This window comes from Sorex araneus, chromosome 2, assembly GCF_027595985.1.
Source record: "Sorex araneus isolate mSorAra2 chromosome 2, mSorAra2.pri, whole genome shotgun sequence".
NCBI classification, from domain to species: Eukaryota; Metazoa; Chordata; class Mammalia; order Eulipotyphla; family Soricidae; genus Sorex; species Sorex araneus.
This window is the reverse complement of record NC_073303.1, coordinates 293,016,810-293,037,286: the sequence shown is the minus strand read 5'-3', so window position 1 is coordinate 293,037,286 and position 20,477 is coordinate 293,016,810. Positions and strand designations below refer to the sequence as shown.

At 53.8% G+C, this 20,477-nt stretch overlaps 2 protein-coding genes across 2 annotated transcripts in view; one reads left to right on the top strand and one right to left on the bottom strand.

Moving 5' to 3' along the window:
- Positions 1-10,206, top strand: part of VPS8 (VPS8 subunit of CORVET complex) — a 262,990-nt gene extending 252,784 nt beyond the window's left edge. Inside the window, exons 46-47 of the mRNA XM_004603039.2 lie at positions 9,442-9,522; positions 9,701-10,206. Of these exons, the coding sequence (XP_004603096.2) occupies positions 9,442-9,522; positions 9,701-9,847 (228 nt within the window). The 3' untranslated portion in view covers positions 9,848-10,206. The remainder of the gene's footprint in view (positions 1-9,441; positions 9,523-9,700) is intronic.
- Positions 10,207-14,843: 4,637 nt separating this feature from the next.
- The window catches only part of C2H3orf70 (chromosome 2 C3orf70 homolog), a 57,322-nt gene continuing 51,688 nt past the window's right edge, over positions 14,844-20,477 (bottom strand). The window contains exon 2 of the mRNA XM_004603038.2: positions 14,844-19,475. Coding sequence (XP_004603095.2) covers positions 18,919-19,475 — 557 coding nt within the window. The 3' untranslated portion in view covers positions 14,844-18,918. The remainder of the gene's footprint in view (positions 19,476-20,477) is intronic.

Genomic DNA, 20,477 nt, shown 5'->3' with positions numbered 1-20,477 from the left:
CGAAGGGGTGGTGGGGGCGCTGGGAAGGCGGCAGCCCTTACTCAACAGCAGGCCCGTCCTTGCGGCCCACCTTAGCCGCTCAGGGCTCCTGGCATCTCTGGGCCCTTTTCAGTAGCATCTCAGGAGCTTCTTCCCCAGCCCAGTCCTGCTTCCGGGGGCGCGAGGCAGGTTCTCCGGGGCTAGGCTTGGAGGCACAGAGACGCTTCTCTTACCCGCAGAGGCCAAGCCGAGATAATGGGCCTTTTTGCCCCCTGGCCGATTTCAGTTGATGCTCTTTCACTCTGGTTTTTAGCAGAGATAAGCCTAGGGAGAGGGAGAGGGAGAGAGAGAATGAGAAAGAGAGCGAGAGCACTTAGACTTCGCTAGACTTTGGGACCTATAGATATATGGGTTTTATCAAAATCTGGAAACCTTTGACAATTATTTCTCAAACTACATCTTCTACCCCCATTCTCCTCCTGAGCCTCAAATTACTTATACTTATTACATGGTCAGTCAGTATTGCTTCATTCACAGGCCCCTGAGATCTTTTCCATTCTTTTCTCTCAGTCATGTGCTGCTAATGATGGTGATATAGTCTGAGAAATGCATCCCTGGGCAATTTTGCTGTTGTGCAGATGCCATGGAGTAGCGTCGCACACCCAGAAGGTACACACACCCACGCCCTCTGCCATGCCTAGCCTCCACAGCTTATGTCCTGTTGGGAGAACGTCCTCTCTGGAGCCCTGGGCTTCCCAAGACGTCACTGAGTGACCTGTGACTCTATTTTCTCTCTGGCTTTAATTCAAATACTTCTTTGTCTTGTCTTCAGATTCTTTGATCTTTGGTGGGGGGCGGGGGGCGGAGGGGTTTGAGGGAGTCCTCAGGGTACTGTATGTTGTACTGGGGATCCACTGGCCGCTGTGGATGCTGTGTTGGTGACCATCTGGACTTTGTTTTATTGCTTTAAAGACTTTTGCTCTAGAAGAACGCTAGTTTGCCACTGGGCTTATTTTGAAGCCTTAATGTGATTGGTCTCAAATACCTGAGCTCCTAATGCATGGCCTTTGGGTGGTCTCGTGGGACCTTCGGGGTGTTTACCAAGGTCCGTGAGAAACACCTGGCTGGTGGCGCTTCCCGCAGCTTCCCGGCACCCCGCCCAGCTAGGCCCCCAGACCTTTCCGCTGAGAGCAGTGGGATACTGAGGCCGTCCGGGATCTAAGGGAGGGGCCCCTGCCTGCATTCCCGGAGCTGCATCTCGACTCTGCGCTCTGGTCTGCAGGCCCTGCCCGGCCCAGACTCAGCCTGGAGCCTGCCTGCCCCCCTCTCGCCCTCTCCCTGCTCTGGCCGCCTCAGCTGCTGCCAGGTAGCGGCCAGGGAAGTCAGGGACTCGCTTTCTGCCTCCCTCTGCCAGGAGCCGCAGCGCCGCTCTCTTACGTCCAGAACTTGATAGTAACTGATACGCGGGCCGGTGGATTTTATATTGACGGTGTCTGGTCCATTCTCACCAGTGGGTAATGGCGAGACTTGAAAGACTCTAGACTCCTTTTTGAGATACAGTAAACAGTTGCTTAATGCACTTACTCCGCTCACCCTCTGCCCTCCACAGTAACCAAGATCTGTGAGGGAAAGGCATCCACAAAGATTTTCCATTTTTGGCTGGAGCGATAGCACAGCGGGTAGGGCGTTTGCCTTGCATGCAGCCGACCCGGGTTCGATTCCCAGCATCCCATATGGTCCCCTGAGCACGGCCAGGGGTAATTCCTGAGTGCAGAGCCAGGAGTGACCCCTGAGCATCACTGGGTGTGACCCAAAAAGAAAAAAAAAAAGATTTTCCCTGTTTTAGAAAGCAAGTCGTGGCTAAAACTACTAGAATGCAACCTCCATGCATCGCTGCTCTTTTCTTTGTTTGCAGTTAGTTTGTATTTGTTTTGGGGGGCGGGGGCCGCACCCCACAGTGCTCTGGAGCTACTCCCAGCTCAGCGCTTGGGGGCAGCAGAGGCTCCCAGGGCCCCTGTACCTGGGAATCAAACCGGAGCCGGCCAAGGCTTCACCCTGTGCTGTCTCTTTGGCCCTGTAATTGTCATGTTAATTTGTTTGCGGTTTTGCTGATTTCAAGGTGTGACTTGCTTTTCTAGTTCATTCTAAGAGTCCTCTTGTTACCAAGGAATCATTTTTAGATCTTTTCATGAAGAGGGGCCAGAAAACTGGAACTGATAATATTTCACAGATCCTGGCTCTGCCAAAATAAAAAAAAAAAAACACCATGAAGGACCCGACCCTCTGAGAAGGTTTTATCATAATTGCTACCCACAGCAACATCAGCAAGATAATTGTTTGACTTTTTCCTAAGTAGGCAACAATCAGTTAGATAATCAAAGGGTAGCAAGTCTTAATTATATATATGAAGTGAATGCTTCCCTTGTTTTGATTTTTCCTTTTAAATAAGGCAAACACTTGGTCAGTAAGATACAGGAGGATTCCTGAGTAGCAGTGAAAAGTGACACCCCACAAAGAAACTTTGTTTTCTACTTCCCACAAAAATAAGCTTTTCTAGATTTTTTTTTTAATTTGTTTTAGATCTTCCTTTCTAGACAAATAGGAAAACCAGAGTGGAGTGACTGCAGAAGGTCCTGTAGCAGAGAGTGCAGGGACAGCCCCTTTGGGAAGGAAAAGAGGTCGGGGCTCCCGCCTGGGAGTCATCGGCTCACTGTCCAGCCTGTCCCTTTTCACTCCCATTTCTCGTACCCTGACATCTCTGGATGACACTGACTCTAAGATAACACCCAGATTACATTGGGGGTGGCAGAATCCAGCACAGTTTTTTGGTTTGTTTTTTGTTTGGGGGCCACACCCAGCCGTGCTCAGGGCTTTCTCCCGGCTCTGCACTCAGGGCTCGGGTGACCATATGGGTGGCAGGGATCAAACCCAGGGGTCAGCCGGTGCCTTCCCCACAGTGCTCTCTCCGCCCCAGCAATTGTCTAATCTCTGTGGGAGTTTGAGCTTTCCATGACTGTGAGACAGTGGCACACCGGAAACCGGACCTCTCTGCCGCCCTCTCCTTCCCCCTCTCCTTCCCCCTCTCCTCCATCTCCTCCTTCCCTCTCCAGATACTTTGCAGATTTGTAGAACACTTGACTAAGGAACTGCAGCTGTTTTTCCGAAAGCCCAGATGACTTCCTGCAACTCCCAGAGCGTGTTGAATCTGATTTTTAGGCATGATTCTACGGCTCGCTTTTCCCCACCAGTCTTCCCGGGCGGGCGAGGCGAGGAGCAGCCATGCCTGGTGGGGGTGGCCCCGGGAGAGCCGCGCTATTAGCCCGCATTTGGACATTTCTCTAGAGGGAGGCAGAAAACTGCTGCATCATTTTGTTATGTTTCAGTTTGTTTTTTGTTTGTGTGGAGCCACACCCGGCGGTGCTCAGGGCTTACTCCTGGCGCTGAAGTCAGGGGTCACTCCAGTGGTGTTCGGGGACCAGATGTGCTGGGGCTCGAACCCAGGTCGGCATCATGCAGAGCAAGAGCATTGCCCACTCGCTGTACTATCACCCTGGGCCCTGCCTTGTCCCTTTGGACAGTGACTCAGCGCTGACCCTGCCCATGAGCCTCCGAGCACCAGGCGACCCACTTGGCCCCAGTGGCCCCTCACCCTGCACTGGTGTTTGCCCCTGCAGCAGCGTGGGGACATTCCTGTGAGGCCTGTTGCCTAACAAAAATGTCCCTTTGGGTGTGTGTATCCCTTCGTGTGTGTGTGTGTGTGTGTCCCTTTGGGTGTGTGTGTCCCTTCGGGTGTGTGTGTGTGTCCCTTCGGGTGTGTGCACCACCGCTGCTGCCTTGACAGGTTCCTTACCGGGCTTATGTCCACAGGAAACATGGAATGAACAGGAACTGGGCCATCTCAAGGACAGGGACATGCCCTCCTGCTGTCCCTCTGCCCTCTTCCCCACACCTGCACACAGGAGCCGCATGGGGTGGGCCTCGCTTATTGTTTTCTTGGTTTTAGAGATAATTCAAACAAGTCCTTATGCTAAGTTCATCAATTTCCCCTCTTGGCAGAAAATATTCATGAGTCTATGGTGGGTGCAGAATGGCCTTCTCGCATGTGTGTGCATGCACATGATTGCATGCATGTGTCTGTGCTTGCATGTGTATGCATGCATGTGCTTGCGTGTGTGATTGCATGCATGTGTGTGCATGTCTACTTGCATATGTGTGCATAGGTGTGTGTGCGTGTGGGTGCTTGCATGTGTGCGTAGATGTGTGTGCATGTGTGTGCTTGCATGCGGGTATGTGTGCTTGTATGTGCTTGCATGTGCAGGTGTATGTGCGTGTATGGGTGTGTGCTTGCATACATGTGTGCATGTGTCTACTTGAATGTGTGTGCGTGCTTGCATGCAGGTGTGCCTTGGCCTCTCCCCATCAGCCTCACCTCATGCCTAGCTGCCTTGCTCTCCGTGGGCCCTTTCCACCTGGCTGGTCACTGTGGCTCCTCTCATCAGTCTCTGGAACCTTCAGTTGAGACTTCACAGGCCTCAGGGACATGTTTCTTTCATGAGAAATCAGGATCATGATGGGTCCCTAGGGATCCATCAGTGTTCGGGGGCATCAGCTGGGCTGCCAGGCTCCTTCCAGACTGGCTCTGAGCAGAGGGCAAGGGCACAAAGCCTCTGGAAAGGGGCTGTCCACCTTCTGGTCTGGGCTCTGCTGGTCCCTGGGGGACTGCGCCCGGGACCCTAGTTTCATTGGTCCGGCTATGAATAAGGATGACAAAGGTGCCCGCCTGCTGGGGGCTCAGCCCCCTCTCCGTCTGAGGACAGCTAGCGTTCCCCCACTGCTGTGAAAAGTCGTGCTTAGTTGTTTTGTTTTTGGGGTGGGGGTCTCCCCAGCCGTCTCCAAGGCCTATAGCGCTCCCAGCACCTCACGGTGTCTGCGGCTTTCCCAGTGGGAGTCTCCAGTCTCCCTCCTCGGTTGCCCCAGAGCAGTGGGGACCCCTGAGGGGAACCTGAGACTGGCCTTAGAGACTGTCCCTCAGGTGGTCCCCCTCTCTCCCGCCAGCTTAGCGCGCAGTTTCATCCCCCCACCCATGTGGCCTGTGGCCCAGGAGCCTCGAGGCCTGGCGCGGGGTGAGGCTGTGTGAGACGTCAGGTGCCCTTCTCAGAGCAAACGGCTCTGGCTGGAATGTTTAGAAAAGGGTTTTGGGGATTTTTTTCTTCTTTGCAAGTGAGAGGGCCGTGTCGCTTCATGTTTGTCTTTGAAGCCCCGGTTTCATTTCAGGCACCGGCGTCAGTATTAAGAACCTCTGGTTTGAAACAACTCAGGTGGCGTTGGCCAGTCTGCCGGAGGCTGATAACAGCGCGGCCAGCATGGGCGGGAGAGCAAGAGCGTGGCTGCAGGCCCTGCAGATGGGGGAGACGGCGGGGTTGTGGGGCTTCAACCAGTGGCCACGGTCATGCAGAAAGTCCTGTCAGTGTGGCGAGACTCTCGGGAAGGGAAAGGTGGGGTTGCTCAGGACCTTGTTTATTGTGGTGGATACGGAAAGGCCCGGGCCAAGCTGCCTTCCGGTGCAGCCCCGGCTCCCTGAGGGGCCTTTTTTTTTAATTATTATTGAATCACCATGAATAACAAAGTTATTAATGAGTTCCTTTTTTTTTAAGGTTTTTTCTTTTTTTTTTTTTGTTTTGGTTGTTTTGGGGCCATACCAGAGATGCTCAGAGTTTACTCCTGGTGGGCTTCAGGGACTATATGGGATGCTGGGGATCGAACCTGGGTCTGCTGCATGCAAGACAAACACCCTACCCCCTGTGCTGTCACTCTTGCCCATGACTCATGAGTTCCAGGTGCCCAGTGCTCCCACACCAATCCCTTCGCCAGGTCTGCTTCCTTCCAGAGTCCTTAGCTCCCCACCCCCACTCCTACCCTTCAGGGCCGCCATGGCCAAAGCCTGTTGGGCCAGTGTCCAGGCCTGCGGCTCCCCAAAGCCCCCGTTCGAGCCCTCCCCCAGTGTGCGTGAACACAGCTGCCACCTCCACTCCGCTCCGGGCCACACCGTGCCCTCGCCCCAGACCCTCCGGCCCATTTCCCACCGGATTTGCCATGATGCTGAGTGTGACAAGGCCACTCCCAGGACTGTCACTGCCTCTTCCTGTGATGTTCGGCCACACTTTAAACTTATGCTCTTGTCACGGGACTTCATTATCGGAAAGAGAGAGGTCTGTTCCGGCAGACAGTTTTATCATCCCGCTGGAGAGAACAGCCCAGTCAGCCTTATGCTGATGGTCAGAGGGCCTGGCGGCTCAGGGGCCAGCTCGCTGTGTGGGGGTGTATCTGGGAGTGGGTTCCCACTTTGTCACGCCCCCTTTTGTTTGACGTAGGCCCCTGATCCCTGTGCAGGGGCTCAGACTGGATCTTTCCATTCAGGGTGACAGGGGTCCCTGTGCCAATGCCTCTGGCCAGGCGCTTGCTCCTGGTGGTGCAGGAAAGGCCAGGATTAGCCTCCATCAGCATAAATGTCTTGGTGAAATCCTGGCGCCCCTCCAGCCTCTCCCCGTGGGAGCCTCCATCTCCAAGGGGCTGCCCTCGGACGGGAGCCCCGACGCCCTACAGCTCAGCCCACGGTTCTTTCAGGCCCTTTTCCTGGGAGCACAGGCGACACGGTCACAGTAATCGTGGACAGTCGCTTATGGGACACCCACCTGACCCATGAGGAAGGAGGTAGAAGCTGGGAGGAGGGGAGAGGCCCGGTGGGTAGGACGCTTGCCGTGCCAACCCTGGCTTAATCCCACTACATACACTCCCCGAGCACTGCCAGGAGTGATTCCTTAACACCACTGGGTGTGGCCCTAGCCCCCCACCGCCCCCGAGAAAAAGACGTGGGAGGTGTGCTTGCTGGCCCTGTACCCTTCCTTCCACCTCCACGCCGATGATTCCTTCCTGGCTGCTCGCTGCCCAGTGAGGGTGCCATCAGCGAGAGCTGTCACCTCAGCGTCCCCTCCCTCACCCACGGGCGCACATGCCACCCGTCTGCCCTGCATTAGGACACATCGGGACACACGTCCCACAGCCAGTGCTCAGAGAGACACCGTGAGCCCACGGGTGGAGCCCATCTGGCCGGTGCCGCTTCCCGGGAAGCTGCAGAGTCCGGCACTCGCCCTGTGCCTCGGGCGTCTCTTAACCTCCTCCGCGCGACGGGGCCGTTTCCCCGTGTTTCCAGAAAGCACGGAGAGCAGGTGCCGTGGAGATGAGGAGGCTGGAGCCACATCGGGCTCAGGCAGCTGGACCCCAGGCCCTCGGGGGGGGGACCACACAGGCCTCGGGGCTGTCACGAGGAGACCGTGCGCCCCGGCCTCACCCACGGGGCCAGGCTCCTTCCCCTTCCCTTGGACGGGCTGGTGCGTGACCTTTTCTGACATTTCGGTAGAATCCTTTCCCCCAAAGTGGATTCAATAAAAACAGGACTGGTATTTTCACTGCGATCAAGGGTGAACGTGCCAGCCATCGCTGAGAATCTTGACAGAGACCAAGGCAGGGGGGTAGGAAGGCAGAGGCAGATGCGGCAGGCTCCCTCCTGGCTGGGGCTGGGGAACAGGTGCTCCGTGCAAACACTGGGAGAGGAGTGGGGAGCCCCTGCAGTTCTGGTTGGCAGGAGCGGGGGGGCTCGCAGGGAGACGGGGCTGCAGAAAACCACTGTGTGGCCGGTGAGAGCTCAGCCCCAGGCCTGGTGGCTGCAGATAATGCCAGCGGGCCTCGTGGTGTGTTGAAATTCCAAGAGCGCTTCTCTGTAGGTTCACCGGGTCTCCCCAGCACGAGGCAGCCAACGCGTGCCCGGCGTCTGAAGCGTGTCTGAAAAGCAAGTGAAGATCTTGTAAAACAAATGTTCCAACAGTTTCCATAGGAACACGGAGAGGTGCCCCCCCCGCCCCCTTGTCAAGGTATCGCTGTGTTCCGGGCCCCTTAGCAGGGCACCCCCGCCACAGGGTCACCTCTCCCACCCACATCCCCCAGTTCCAGAGTGGCCAGAGCAGAGGCCCCGTGTGTGGGCCGCGGGGTCCCGGCTCTTCAGCCCCTCTCACCGCGGGGCCCGCCACGGGCTCCCGTGGGAGGTGAGATGCTGAGGTGTTGCTGGGGAAGCATCTGGCTCCTCCGGACTCGCCAGGGCTGACACAGCACAGGCTCTGCAAGTGTTTGTTGGTCCTCTGGACACCGGGGCCCATCCCAGTTCCTGAGGCCTGGGCGGGGCAGAAACTCCCTAAATAGGCCCCCTGCGGGCTGGTGCCTCTGGGAGAACAGAAACCCTCACCCTGAATGCGCCTTCCCAAAACACTGATTCCAGGAAGGACTTGGAAGCAGGTGACGCTCCCTGGGCCCTGAGCGCACACAGCCTCCCCCTTCACTGCTGGCGACTTCTCTGCGGGTCATTTCTACAGAGCCTTGACCTGGCCAAGCAAGGGCCTCCCCACCCCTAGCAGTCATGTAGCTTCCAGAAGGTTCCCCGTGCCCGCAGGGATGGTCTCTCTCTCTCCCTCTCCCTCCCTCTCTCCCCCCTCTCCCCCCTCTCTCATGTGGAATGGTGCTTTCCCTCTTGCTTAGGGATGTCTGAAGCCCATGCTCCAGGTGTCTACAACGAGTCTGAAGGCCAAGAGTGCCAAGTCTGGCCCCCGCCCCCCCCCCCCCCGTCCCTGTGCAGGTCCTGCAGTTTGGGGTGATGTCTGCACACACCTGTCACCCCAGTTGCTATGGTATCTCTGGCAATGACCCCGAGTTGGTGGTGTCTGTTCTTATTTATTGCTGTGGGACTTCCTGGGTTCACACCATCCTCCAGTTCACTACTTAGTGACTCGGGAGAGCTTGCAAGTCAGTAAGATTCAAAAGAAATGGTGTGGCAAGAATGTCTGGGGAGAGAGGGAAGGGCCACGCCCTGCAGTGCCGGGGCCCAGGAGGAGAGTGGCAGGGCTGGCATGTGTGCAGCTCGGCCCTGAGCTGTTGTCCAGCCCCAGGCCAATGCCAGGACTAGCAGGATGAGGAGAAACAGCCGGCTTCTAGCGTGGTTTCCTCCGTCAAACACAGTCCTTGGGCTTGGGGAGTTTGGTTCAGTTTTGGTTTGGTTTTGGGCCACACCTGGCGGTGCTCAGGACTTAGCCCTCACTCTCCGTTCAGACCATATGTGGAGTCGGGGTCTGAACCTGGGGCGGCTGCATGCGAGGGGAGCACCCTTCCCACTCGCCGTCCTACTGCTGAGGCCCCTGGCGGTCTTTCTGCCCCTCTCCTCTTGGGGTCTCCGCTCTCCGGTGTCTCTAGGCTTTGCAGTGCGCCATCAGCAACAGTGATGGAAGTAAAACCACACGCTTTCACCCCAGACTGTTTCTGCCAGCTGCTGGGACACTCCCGGGCACTGCTGGGAGGAGTTTCTCCCAGCACTGAGGAGCCGCTCCGCCCTGCTAACCCGCACCTCCCCTTCCTCCCCAGACGCCTTCTGAACCAGTCCTGGACCCGCAGCAAATCCAAGCCTTCGATCAGCTTTGCCGGCTCTACCGTGGGAGCTCCCGGGTAAGAGCCCTGAGTCCTGGGCCCCTGGGGCGGCTCGTCCTGGTGGCCGGTCCCAGACTCTGCCCTCCCACCACCCGGGACACTCGGGAAGGGGCCCAGGAGCACCAAGAGGGCGCTGGGTGGAGGGGAAAGCCAGGCCCAGGGGTAACCTGGCCGACCCTCAGTCTCCCCTCCACAGCTGGCGCTCCTCACCGAGCTCGCGCAGAACCGTGGCGGCGAGGGCTGCAGGCCCTTCAGCGGCTCCCCGAGCAACGCCTTCAACAGCATCTTCCAGAACGAGAACTTCCAGCTTCAGCTCGTGCCCCCGCCCGTGACTGAGGACTAAGAGCCCAGCCAGCAGCTCCCCAGGTCCACAGCAGAGGGCCAGGGGGCCTGGCCCCACCCCTGCTGCCCTAGCCCGCTCCCTGCTGCCTGCACCTCCATCAGCTTTTCAGAAGAGACGATTGTTTGGGTCTGTTGGGACCTTTTCTGTTTCCCCGGAAGCCCAGCGAGTAAACGGAGTCACAGACTGGCACACAGACACCTCCAGTGGGGCAGCATGAGGCCCCTCGACCTCTGCGCGCTGAGTGGAGGGGGGGGCGGGACAGGGAGGGGATGCTGGGGGGCCCCCCGACTCTGGCCCAGACTGTGAATCCCGCCCAGCGTGGGACTGCCCTTCCTGAGAATAAACGCCTCTGTCACAGGGAGATTCTGTCCATCACTGTTCAAGCACCAGTTACTCTCCCTTTCTGCACTGCATTTCTCAGGTGCACTGAGGAACCATTCCCTGCCCTTGCCCACATGCCACAGGCCCCCCAAAAATGAATGCGCCATCACATCTAGCTGATCGGGTCTGTTTGGCCTGGATGTCTAGGGATGCCCTAGGGTGCCCCATCAGCCAGCATTCAGGGTCCCCTGGAGAAGGGCGTGCATGGCGGTGGAATGGGGTGACTATGCAGGGCCCTACCTGCTCAGAGGCTTCAGGGGAGCAGTGGGCAGGAATTGGGGTGCAGCGCACTGTCCCTTTCTGAGTGTGGGTCCCCTCGGTGCTGGGTACCCAGCAGGGGGCGCTGGCTCTGAAGCCTGCGGATGTGCACTGGCGGGTGGGGGGGCTGCAGCCCCCGTCAGGAGCCCTCCAATGGCACTTGGTCCCCCAGAACTGGCACCTCCTTCCTCTAAGATCAGGACTGGAGTCGGGGAGGGGTCTGTCCCAGTCCTTCATTAACTCAAGGACCCCCCTGCACCACCAGACCCTTCACCCTACAGTGGAGGCTCACGGCTCAGGCAGATACACACTCCTTGTCAGGAAAACTGCCCGCAGTGCCCCCTGAACTCTGCGCTAGGGAAACAATAGGAGATACCCCCAACTGTGTCCGAGGAGACCACCCTGCCAGACGCCCCCAGCACAGAGGGGTGCAGGCCCTCTCCGGTTTGATCCAGGGAGTGCACAGCAATGCCAGGAAACTGCAGCATGTGGCTCGTGTGACTCTAGGGTGAGAACCCTCCGGGGCCGCCAGCCATCTGAAAGGTCCGCGGTGGGTTCTAGCTGGACCCACTAATCTTTCAGGGCCTTCCCAGAGACCCACTCTGGGCCCACATCCAGTCGGGGCCTTGCACCCTCAGATAATCACCTCCATGCCCGGCCCACACTCAGTGCAGAGCTGGCCACCCTCATGCGCCCGAGTCTCCAGTGAAACAAGTGTTGAAGACACCTGTGTGGATCCCACAGGCTGTGGGAGACCCCCCCACACACACACACACACACCACACATACAGTGGAATACACATACAATACACACAGTGTGATACCCACTGTGTATACCCACCACCCCACACACACCCCAACCAAGGCTCCCAGTCCCTCTGGGCCACAGAGAGACACGCGAATTCTCCAGGCTCCTGCAGCCTACCCTGGCCTGGTCAGTGGCATCAGTTTGCACGGGCAGGTGCTAAGCCTGAGTGAGGTGCAGACTAACCTGTTGCACGGGGCCTGGCTAGGGCCAGTGTCAGAGCAGACAGAACCCAGTGGCGTGACCACTGTGGGCAATGCCAGGGACACGGCATGGCCGAGAAGCCCTTGCACCCGCACCCACAGCCCGCAGGGCCAATGGAGGTGGACACAGCAGACTCCACAGGGCTAAAGTCTCTCTCCAAGACCTATTTCCCAGAGGGCCCTGGGATCCTCGGCGGCTGCAGGTCACCTGAGCCCCAGTGTGACAAGGCCCTGAGGGGCAGCAGCCGAGAGGGCCCTGCAGTGCACGGGCAGGTCTGCCAGGGCTGCCGCTGGGTGTATAAGGGGCCAGGTGGGGAAGGAAAGGGGCCCAAGCCAGAGCAGGCAGGTCCGACTGCAGGGGTGCCACGAGGGAAGGAACGTGCTGGGCTGGGAGCCAAAGCAAGTCAGGCGCTCTGGCCATCCTGCCCCAGCCCCTCCCGGTCCCTCCCGGTCCCTGCACTCACCTGGTCTGCCCCCGACCTGCTCCTGCCGCAGTATGACTGACCTGCACGTCAGGGAGGAAATCACTCTGCCTGCTTCCCACCAAGCTTTTGGGGGGCATAGGGTGGGGATAGGGAGCACTGGCCCCCAATGCTGGCTGTCTCGTCGAGTCCAGGCTTCCAAGCTGTTTTCCATTCACCGGCGCAGCTCCGGGGATGGAGGTGTGTGGGAAAGGGACACCACATCTCTCACTGACGATGAATCGTGAAGAAACGGATTTGGGGTCTCCCGAAAATGGGTCTTCCAAGCAGTGATGAGGGGGCTCGGGGGCCACTCCTGGCGATGCTCGTCCAACCCTGCTTGTGAGTCAAGGCGAGGGCCCAAGGATGGGTGCTGGGGACCTACCAGAGCCAGCCCAGTGGTATCCAGGGCCTCCAGGGCCACCTGCAATGGTGCAGGGGGCTGGCACATGTGGTGCCAGGGTCAAAGAATGTTCTCTAACCTTACACTACCTCTTAGGTCCTAGAACAAATATGTCCTGCAGTGCCCCCTGAAAATCTACCCTAAGGTAACATGACCGAAGAGTCGGGGGACGTCAAAAACTGGGCAACAATGAAAGGTTTCTGGCCAGAGACAGGACAGGCTAAGGTGCTTGCCTAGCATAGTTTCAGCTATGACCCCAATTCAAATCCCAGCACTGCACAATGCCCCCCACCACCCCATCACTGCCTTGGTGTGGCCCCTGACTATCTCACTGGGTGTGGCTAACACAAACTAAATATTCCTTTTTGCAAAAACAGGGTGCCAAAGGCTCGGTGATCAAGAATTCTAGCTGCACCGCATCCTAAATCTGAGGTTTCTGGCCGTGCTCCCTGTGCTGTTTCCTGCCGGGGGAGGGTCATGAGAGCAAGAGGTCCCAACTCCGCGTCCCCCTCCTTGTACAGATCTTCCATTCTCTAGCCCGCTGGCCTGGCTCTTGCCATGCACACTTGGTGGCTGGCCTGGTCACTCCCGCTAGCTCCAGATGGCGCCAGACTCCCTCTTCGTCCAGCCGTTAGTGTCCTCCAGGAGGTGTGACCAGGGACCCAAGTGGGGGATATGTGGGTGCTCCCCCCGCCACACACACACACACACACACACAGCACCACTGCCACACTGGCCGCCTTCACAGTGAACCCCCAGCTCATTTCTGATCATAATCATGTTGTCGGAACACTTCAGAAAATACAAAACAGCAAGCCACTAACACCCTGTGCTGTGCCCTTGTGATCCCATCAACCCCCTCTCTGCCAGACTCTGAGAAATCCCACCTGCCCTTTCACTGTCCCTCCACGCCTTCCTGATGGTGGCCAGCCAAGTCCCGAGGGTGGCCTGCCCCCTCACTCTGAACAGCACTAGAGGAGACACCAGAGATAGTTCCCAGTGACTGAAGGGCTGGACGCTGCGCCCAAGTTTACCGCCGAGCCAAAGCCTGTGCTGTCGATATTGAGAGGCTACGACGAGCTGCGCCCGAGGGCCCGGACATGCAGTTACAGAGGGTTAAGTTAGGACACAAGCACGCGGCAGAGACGAGCCTCTCCACAAGTTACGTTCAAAGACAAGTTCTTGGGGACCAGAGTGATGGTACAGGGGGTAAGTTAAGGCACTTGCCTTACATCCTACCAACAACTCTGGTTCAAATCCGCAGCTGATTCCTGCAGCACCACTGAGCACCCCCTCAGCACCCTGCAGTCACGGCCAAGCACCTCTAGAAATAGTTCCCAAGCAGTGCTAGGTGTGGCCCAAAAAACAAAATGGAAAAAGATTTTTTAAAAAAATAGACAGATGTGTTCTCCTTTATACAGGTAGAAGGAGCCAGCTGGAGGGGTGGGCAGAGGAGGCAGCAGGGCCTGGTGAAAGTGTTCAGGTCTCAGAGAGGGTGGGGTGGGAGAAGGTCTGTGCAGAACTCAGAAAACAGGGAGAAAAGACGGGGGCCTTTGGGCATTCCTCCAACGGGGAGTATTCACAGGAACTGAGAAGGAGTCGGCCCCCTGTGCTCCGGGGTGCAAGCAGCCTAGGACAGACATGGAGGCCGTCCCTGTCCCCACATCCGTCACTCCCCAGGCCTGCATGGAGAGGGCCTGGAACCCGGACGCTGGAGCCAACAGCTGTGGCCACTCACTCACTCACACCCACGCCTGTCCAAGTGCCTCTGGACTGCCTGCTCTGTGAACAGGGTGGTGGAGGCTTTCTCAGAGGGTTGCTATGAAGACGGCTTGTCCAAAGCAGCACGGCAGCACTGGGAAGATAATAATAACATGAAGAATATGAGTGCCACTACTATCAGTAATTCATTTGGCCCTCTCTAGTGAGCTTATTCAAGGAAACTCCACCTCCAGCCCCCTCCAGCCCCCAGAAGTCCTTCCTTCCTGCTAGTGAGCAATTAAAAAAAGGTGGGGGGAGCCCATGGCCTGCAGGGCAGCAGCATCCCTAACAAAGGTGCTCTGGCTGGTGAGAGGAGGATGCACAATCAGGATTAGCATCACAAAGTGCTCATCCTCAAGTTTGTGTTGCATCCAGACAGGATAATGTGGAAACTACTTATTTCCTAGCACAAAGTATAAGCAGCTGATTGAGACAGCACCTGTTTTGTTTTGTTTTGAAATTTAGGGCTATACCCAGCCATGCTCAGGACTTATTTCTGGCTCAGACCTCAGTGATCAATCCTGTTAGGGTTCAGGGGACCAAAGAGGGTGCTCGGAAATTGAACCTGGGTTGGCTCGTGCAAGGCAAGTGCCCTACCTGCTGTACTATCTGGCGATCTCTAATTGTCACTCACGGTTTGCTCCGGCTCAGTTTGTCATCTCTGAAGGACGAGGGAAGAGCACATCTCAAACTCCCAAACAGAGTTGTACACACACGAAAGGGGGAAAAAAAGTCACATTTATTTTACAAGGTAGTGTTTTCCTAAAAGATTATACATAAAGAAAAGTTGAGCTGTTTATAGGAAAACAGTATCATTTGTAGGAAATTACAGTAGGGTCAACATTGCGTTGGAAGTAGACAGGTTTTAAAAAAGAGCACAGTAAGTGAATAATTACAATATATGAACAGCCTCAAAAAAGTGTCTGTGAACCAACAGGATGAAAGCTCCACCTTCACCCTCTCCGGGGTGACCGGCTGTCATGACCTGGGCAGACTCTGCTTCTATCCCACAGAAAGGGACTCCCCACCCCCACACCCGCCCTGCACCCGCCCCACGGGCGCGGATGCTCCTGATACAGTCAGTGCTCAGCAGCACAGTGTCATGAAAAAGTTGGCGACATAGAAAAATGAAAAAGGCAAATCATTCCAAAATCGACTCAGAGCAGTATCCCTGTGGGAGTGCTGGGCGTGAGAGTCACCAGCCTTCCTGGGATCCTCAGTCTGGCAGAGTGGAGGCCCCCACCCCCACTCCCAGGAGCCGCCTCGGAGTCCCAGCCCTCACCTCCTCTGGAGAGGGGGGTAAGAACATAAACTGTTAAAAGCTTTGTTTTCCTCACGTAAAAAGCCAAAATGTGTCAATAAAATTTTGCAAACAAGTTGGAATAATCAAGAGCTGCCTGTGTAAATATTATTTTAACGTGTGCTTTTTTCTTTCTTGCCTACTAGTATTTATACCACCAAACAGATCTGGGTATTTTGACAGCTTTTTACATTATCTGGTTGCATCCTATTACCGAGTAGAAAAATTTGCATAAAAGGAGTTTGTTATGATTAGTCCCTAAAGAACTGTGATGTTTCTGATAGGCCAGGAAGCGGAGGTTAAGAGACAGAAACCAAACCTGAAGTCACATCCAGAAAGTGCCTCGGGAAACAAGCTCCCAGTCCAGTCTGGCTCAGTTCTGGCTTGGTTCTGGCTCCCTGGTCTCCTTCACCTTGAACTCCAGGGCTCCCCTTTCCAGGAGAAGCAGCTGAAAAGGTTATCCTTGAATTCTCATTTCCGGTCTTAAGAACTACAGGGTAAAAAAACAGCTAGATTTGATTGTAAAACCTCATTTGCTGATGCACAAAATAGTTATAACCACAAAAGCATTTTAAGTGCTTTAGTTTCTCAGGAAAGTTGGGAGCATGTTTGAAACTGAAAATGCTAAAAATTAATCCTGGTTAGATTCGAAGTTCAAAATCTACAGAGCACTTAGTTTGTACCTTCTACCTGACAACCTTTATGCCAGGTTTCCACAAAAGCAGCCTATCCAAACTGCCCCACCTACTGCTGCAAGAAAAGATACTGCCAGGTCCAAACCAAAAAGCTTTCATATCTCTCAGTGTGCAAATATTAACAAAAGGTGATTAACATGTCTGTGTTAACAACTATGTTTGAAGTCTATAATACAAGATGCAGTCTAAACATTTTCTAAAGTGCCTATAAATATGCTTATACAAATGAGTGATATAGTATCTGGATTACAGAGAAGTTTTTTTTTTAATATAGAACAGAATAGGCCTAGAATTTAAGTTGAAACTACTCGTATTTATATCCTTATCACCTGTGTTTTGGAATGCAAGCATAAAGAAACAATTCTGGTTGTGTCATATGTGATTTTCGGAGAATTATGAAACAGTGCTAGGAAGGACCAGGTCAAATTTCACTTGTGCTTGTTGAGAGAAGGCTACTTTTGAGATCCAGAAGCATCTGATATTTAGAATCCATTGGAACATCTCAAATCCTATAAAATAGTATTAAGTGAAGTTTGGCGAGGTTTTGATTATAAAGAGATTGTGCAAATCTTTTAAGTGATTATTGACCATTATTAAATTCAAAAATTCCATTAAAATTGTGCCTAATCTGAGTGGCAGTTTCAGAGTTTAAAAAATAGGAATGTCGGCAAATATCAATCTTACTAGTAAAGAGCTCGACCCTAGCACAGCCAGCTTCAGCCCCTGTAACCACCTATTTCCATGGTTTGGGAGATCTGGTGGTTCTTAGGTCTGTGGTTAGGCTTGTGGACAGGGCCCAGAGCAGAGAGTGGACAGGATCCACGTGAAGAAAGAAGACCCCCTAATGCCTATCCCCAAGGTTACCCAAAGGGGGAAGGCAAGAACCAGGCCTGGGGAGGCAGTTGGGACTCGGTGCACAGTGAGTGCACACTTGGTGCACACTCGGACCCCCACATGGCTGGATGCTCAGCAACTTCCTAGCCCCCTCCTCTCCCGGCCTGCCTGTCGTTCCTGCACCTTCTCTGCCTCCCACTCTTGGTTTGACCGTCCCTGTATTGACCCTCCATTTCAGAAGAGGAAAATTGATGCTGCATCCTCATCTAGCAGAGAAAAGTTTTAACAAACACTGTGTTCAAAGTAATACGCATATTCTGCTTTCTAAATCCTAGGGATGTTTTGGGTACCTAAGCCTAAGAGAATGCTCTAGCTAAGCACTCGAGCGACACACACAGCTAGAAGAACAGGTTCTGCCCAGGGTGCTTTGTGAAAGATGCCCAGGGGAGGCTTGGGGGAGTGGCACATCAGGCCTCTTATACAGACTAATGAGACTAAGAGATTGTACCATGATGCTGACAGGGAAAATGCCCCAAGAGCACGCTCATGGGTGCTAGGATATAAGCTGTGCTTCTCCATCCCCAACTGAGACGCTTCTCGCTTCCTGAAGTCTTAACTCGAGAAGGCAGATCTGGAGAAATGGCAGACAATAACCAAGTCACACAAGAACACCTGGTCCAAATGAGATGAGAAGTAGAATTCTGAGGAGAGCCATAAGAGTTTGACTCACTATGTGGTATGTGAGAGGGAAAAAAAAAAAGAGCATGAATAACAGACTATGACTATTACTAACTATAACAGAAAATAAGTATCACACAAAATAAGTACTCCTGACTTAGCAGTAAACTATTTCAACTGGTTTTTCGCATTTGCATAAAAAAAATCCATGCATCATTACTGAAGTCTAATCCTTGTCTCACCTAAGCCATTCTAATGCTTCATACAATCAAATGAAGCAGAATTAATCAAACCTATTAGATTCATTCCTAATCCCTAAAGGACTGCTGTCTTTAGCATTTTCCATGCTAACTAAAACTATTACTGATATAATTTTTTTTCTTAAGACGTCGGATGTGGCTGCCTCCTAAATATAATGCCTATATAACTTCAAAAGTTTTCTCCAGATTCAAAGAACAAATAAAAAAAGCTGGGGGGGGGTGTACGGGAGCTCTCAGAGGGGACAGCTCAAATGAGGCCACCTCTTGGCCCTACCCAGGCCATGCCCCTCTCCCTGGCCTCAGCCCAAGTGCATTCTGGGTAACAGCCCTGTGTGTGTCATCTCCACCGTGGGCCTCTTCAGAAGTGAGTTTGGTCCTGCTCAGTCTGTATCCTCGGAGCAGATGCTTAGCTAAAGCTGGATTGAACACAAGATGGAGAGAACACCACCAAATGGGTCCTGGGACCCAGACGAGGGGCTGACTGACACGGACCACTGTAAGGGCAGATGTGGCCACAGTGACCTTAAGAAGGAAGTCAGACCCAGTGCAGGGGTGGGGAGAAGAGGACAGGGACAGAGTGGCCCGTGCCAGCCAGGGCACACCTGTCCTCCTCTGCCTGACTCCTATATGGGGCTGGCAGGGTCAGGGTGCCTTTCGGCACCCCACAAGGAAGGCCGGGAGTCTTACTGGGAGAGCTGGTTGTTTCTAAAAACATTCACTCCTCAACTGATCCAGAATACTCTGTGATCACCACTTCTCCGCTTTCAAAGTTCCCAGTGAAATTAAGGCTGGGTCACAACTGATGATACCAGATGCTACATAGGAAGTAAGTCAAGATACAAAAGAAAACGGTTGGTACGAAAAAATGTCTTAGTTAGAAGACGAATTCAAGAGTGAAACTAATCAGCAGACCACTGAACTGCAAGAGTTGCTAGAGAGGGGTAGAAAATGCCAACTGCAGTGGAAAAAGGATCCATCAGACAAAAGTACAAAAGCGCTGCGGGGATCGGAGGCCGTGGCTACCGCGGCCCCTCACACGGTGGTTTCTATGGTCTCAATCACTTCCAGGTCGGACTGTGACGGGGAGAGCAGGGTGCACTCATCCGGCTCCCAGCTGCTCTCAGGGCTGTAATCTTCCTCTGAACTCAGTTCTGCTCCTTCTTCTGTCTCCTCGTCACACGACTCCACGTAGTGAGCCCCAATCGCATTGATCCCAGAGTCCTCCGAGCTCGAGGGAGAGGAGCAGTGATCTATTTTTGGCGTGCTGCTCTCTTGTGAAATTAAGGCATTGTGTGCGGAGACCTCCTCGGGGCCTGTTTTGTGGGAATTCGGTGCCAGCTGCTTCTGCACGTAACACATCTTCCCATTGATGCACTTGACTTGATAGTTGTCAATAAAAAGGTCTGAAATCGTACAGTACCTTGGGGACTCCGGTGGGAGAGGAGGCTGGAAGACAGATGCGAACTTCAAAAAGTGTTCCGTGAGGGAGACGGAGATTTGAATGGTGTTTGTGGGTTCCCGAGGCTTCACAGGGATCTCCGTGCTTGGAAGCTGTTCCACAGGGGTCATAGGCTGATAGACATACTTGCCTGCAGGGAACACAAACACAGAGGTTAGAATCTGAGAGTTTTCCAGAAAGGTCATCAACACACCCGCGATGACTGTTTGCTGAGAACTCCAAATGTCTTTTTAAAAATATTTCAGTAATATCTCAAAAAAAGCTAGAATTGTTCAGCATTTTTATAATCAACTTAAAATAGATCACAAAAATAGCATTGTGGTACTTCCATGAGAAAGTCAACACTACTATACACATTTTAATTTATATGAGTTTACTATATATTTGTAAACGATATATTTGTAAAAAATATATAAATATATTTTTATATTGCCTCTAAAATAAGCAGGTGGATATCCTTGTTTTACAGAATGTTTTAAATGAGTTTCTAGTCAAACTGGAAAAAAGAATATCCATAATACAGTATGATAAAAACAGTTATAAATTAGCTTAATATGCCATGAAATTATAGTTCTATTCTTATCTTTAATAATTATGTGAAGATCACACTTACAAAATGGAGGACTGTGTAACAATTTATATTATCAGGATTATAGAAGACTTCTACTTTAGAATGGTTTATTTGGGGGGCTGGGGAGAGTTCTCCCACACAGTGCTCAGAAGGGCCCACTGCCAGTTCTCAGCCCAGCGGGCTGCTGGTTTAGCGCAAGGCCTGAATGCTATGCTGCTCAGGCCTTGCAGTGCTGAGGATACCCGGGTCACCCCTGTGTGCTGGGGGCCTCCGGCCCTACACCAAGTGGTGCTGGGAATTAATCCCGGTCAGCTGGATGCTAGACATGCACCTTAACCGCCATACTATCTCCCAACTATACTTTGAATGCTTTGCCAGAATAGTCTCGTTCTCTCTAGGCGGAAGCGTAATCTCTTTCCAGGCCCACAGCTCACAAGTGACCTACACAGGAGATGCTCCCCAACACCAACACCACCGGCACGAGGCAGTTGAAGCCAAGCAGAAGCAAAGTAGAGCTGGAGCAATATAGGAGATGCTTGCCTTGCATGCAGCCAACCTGAG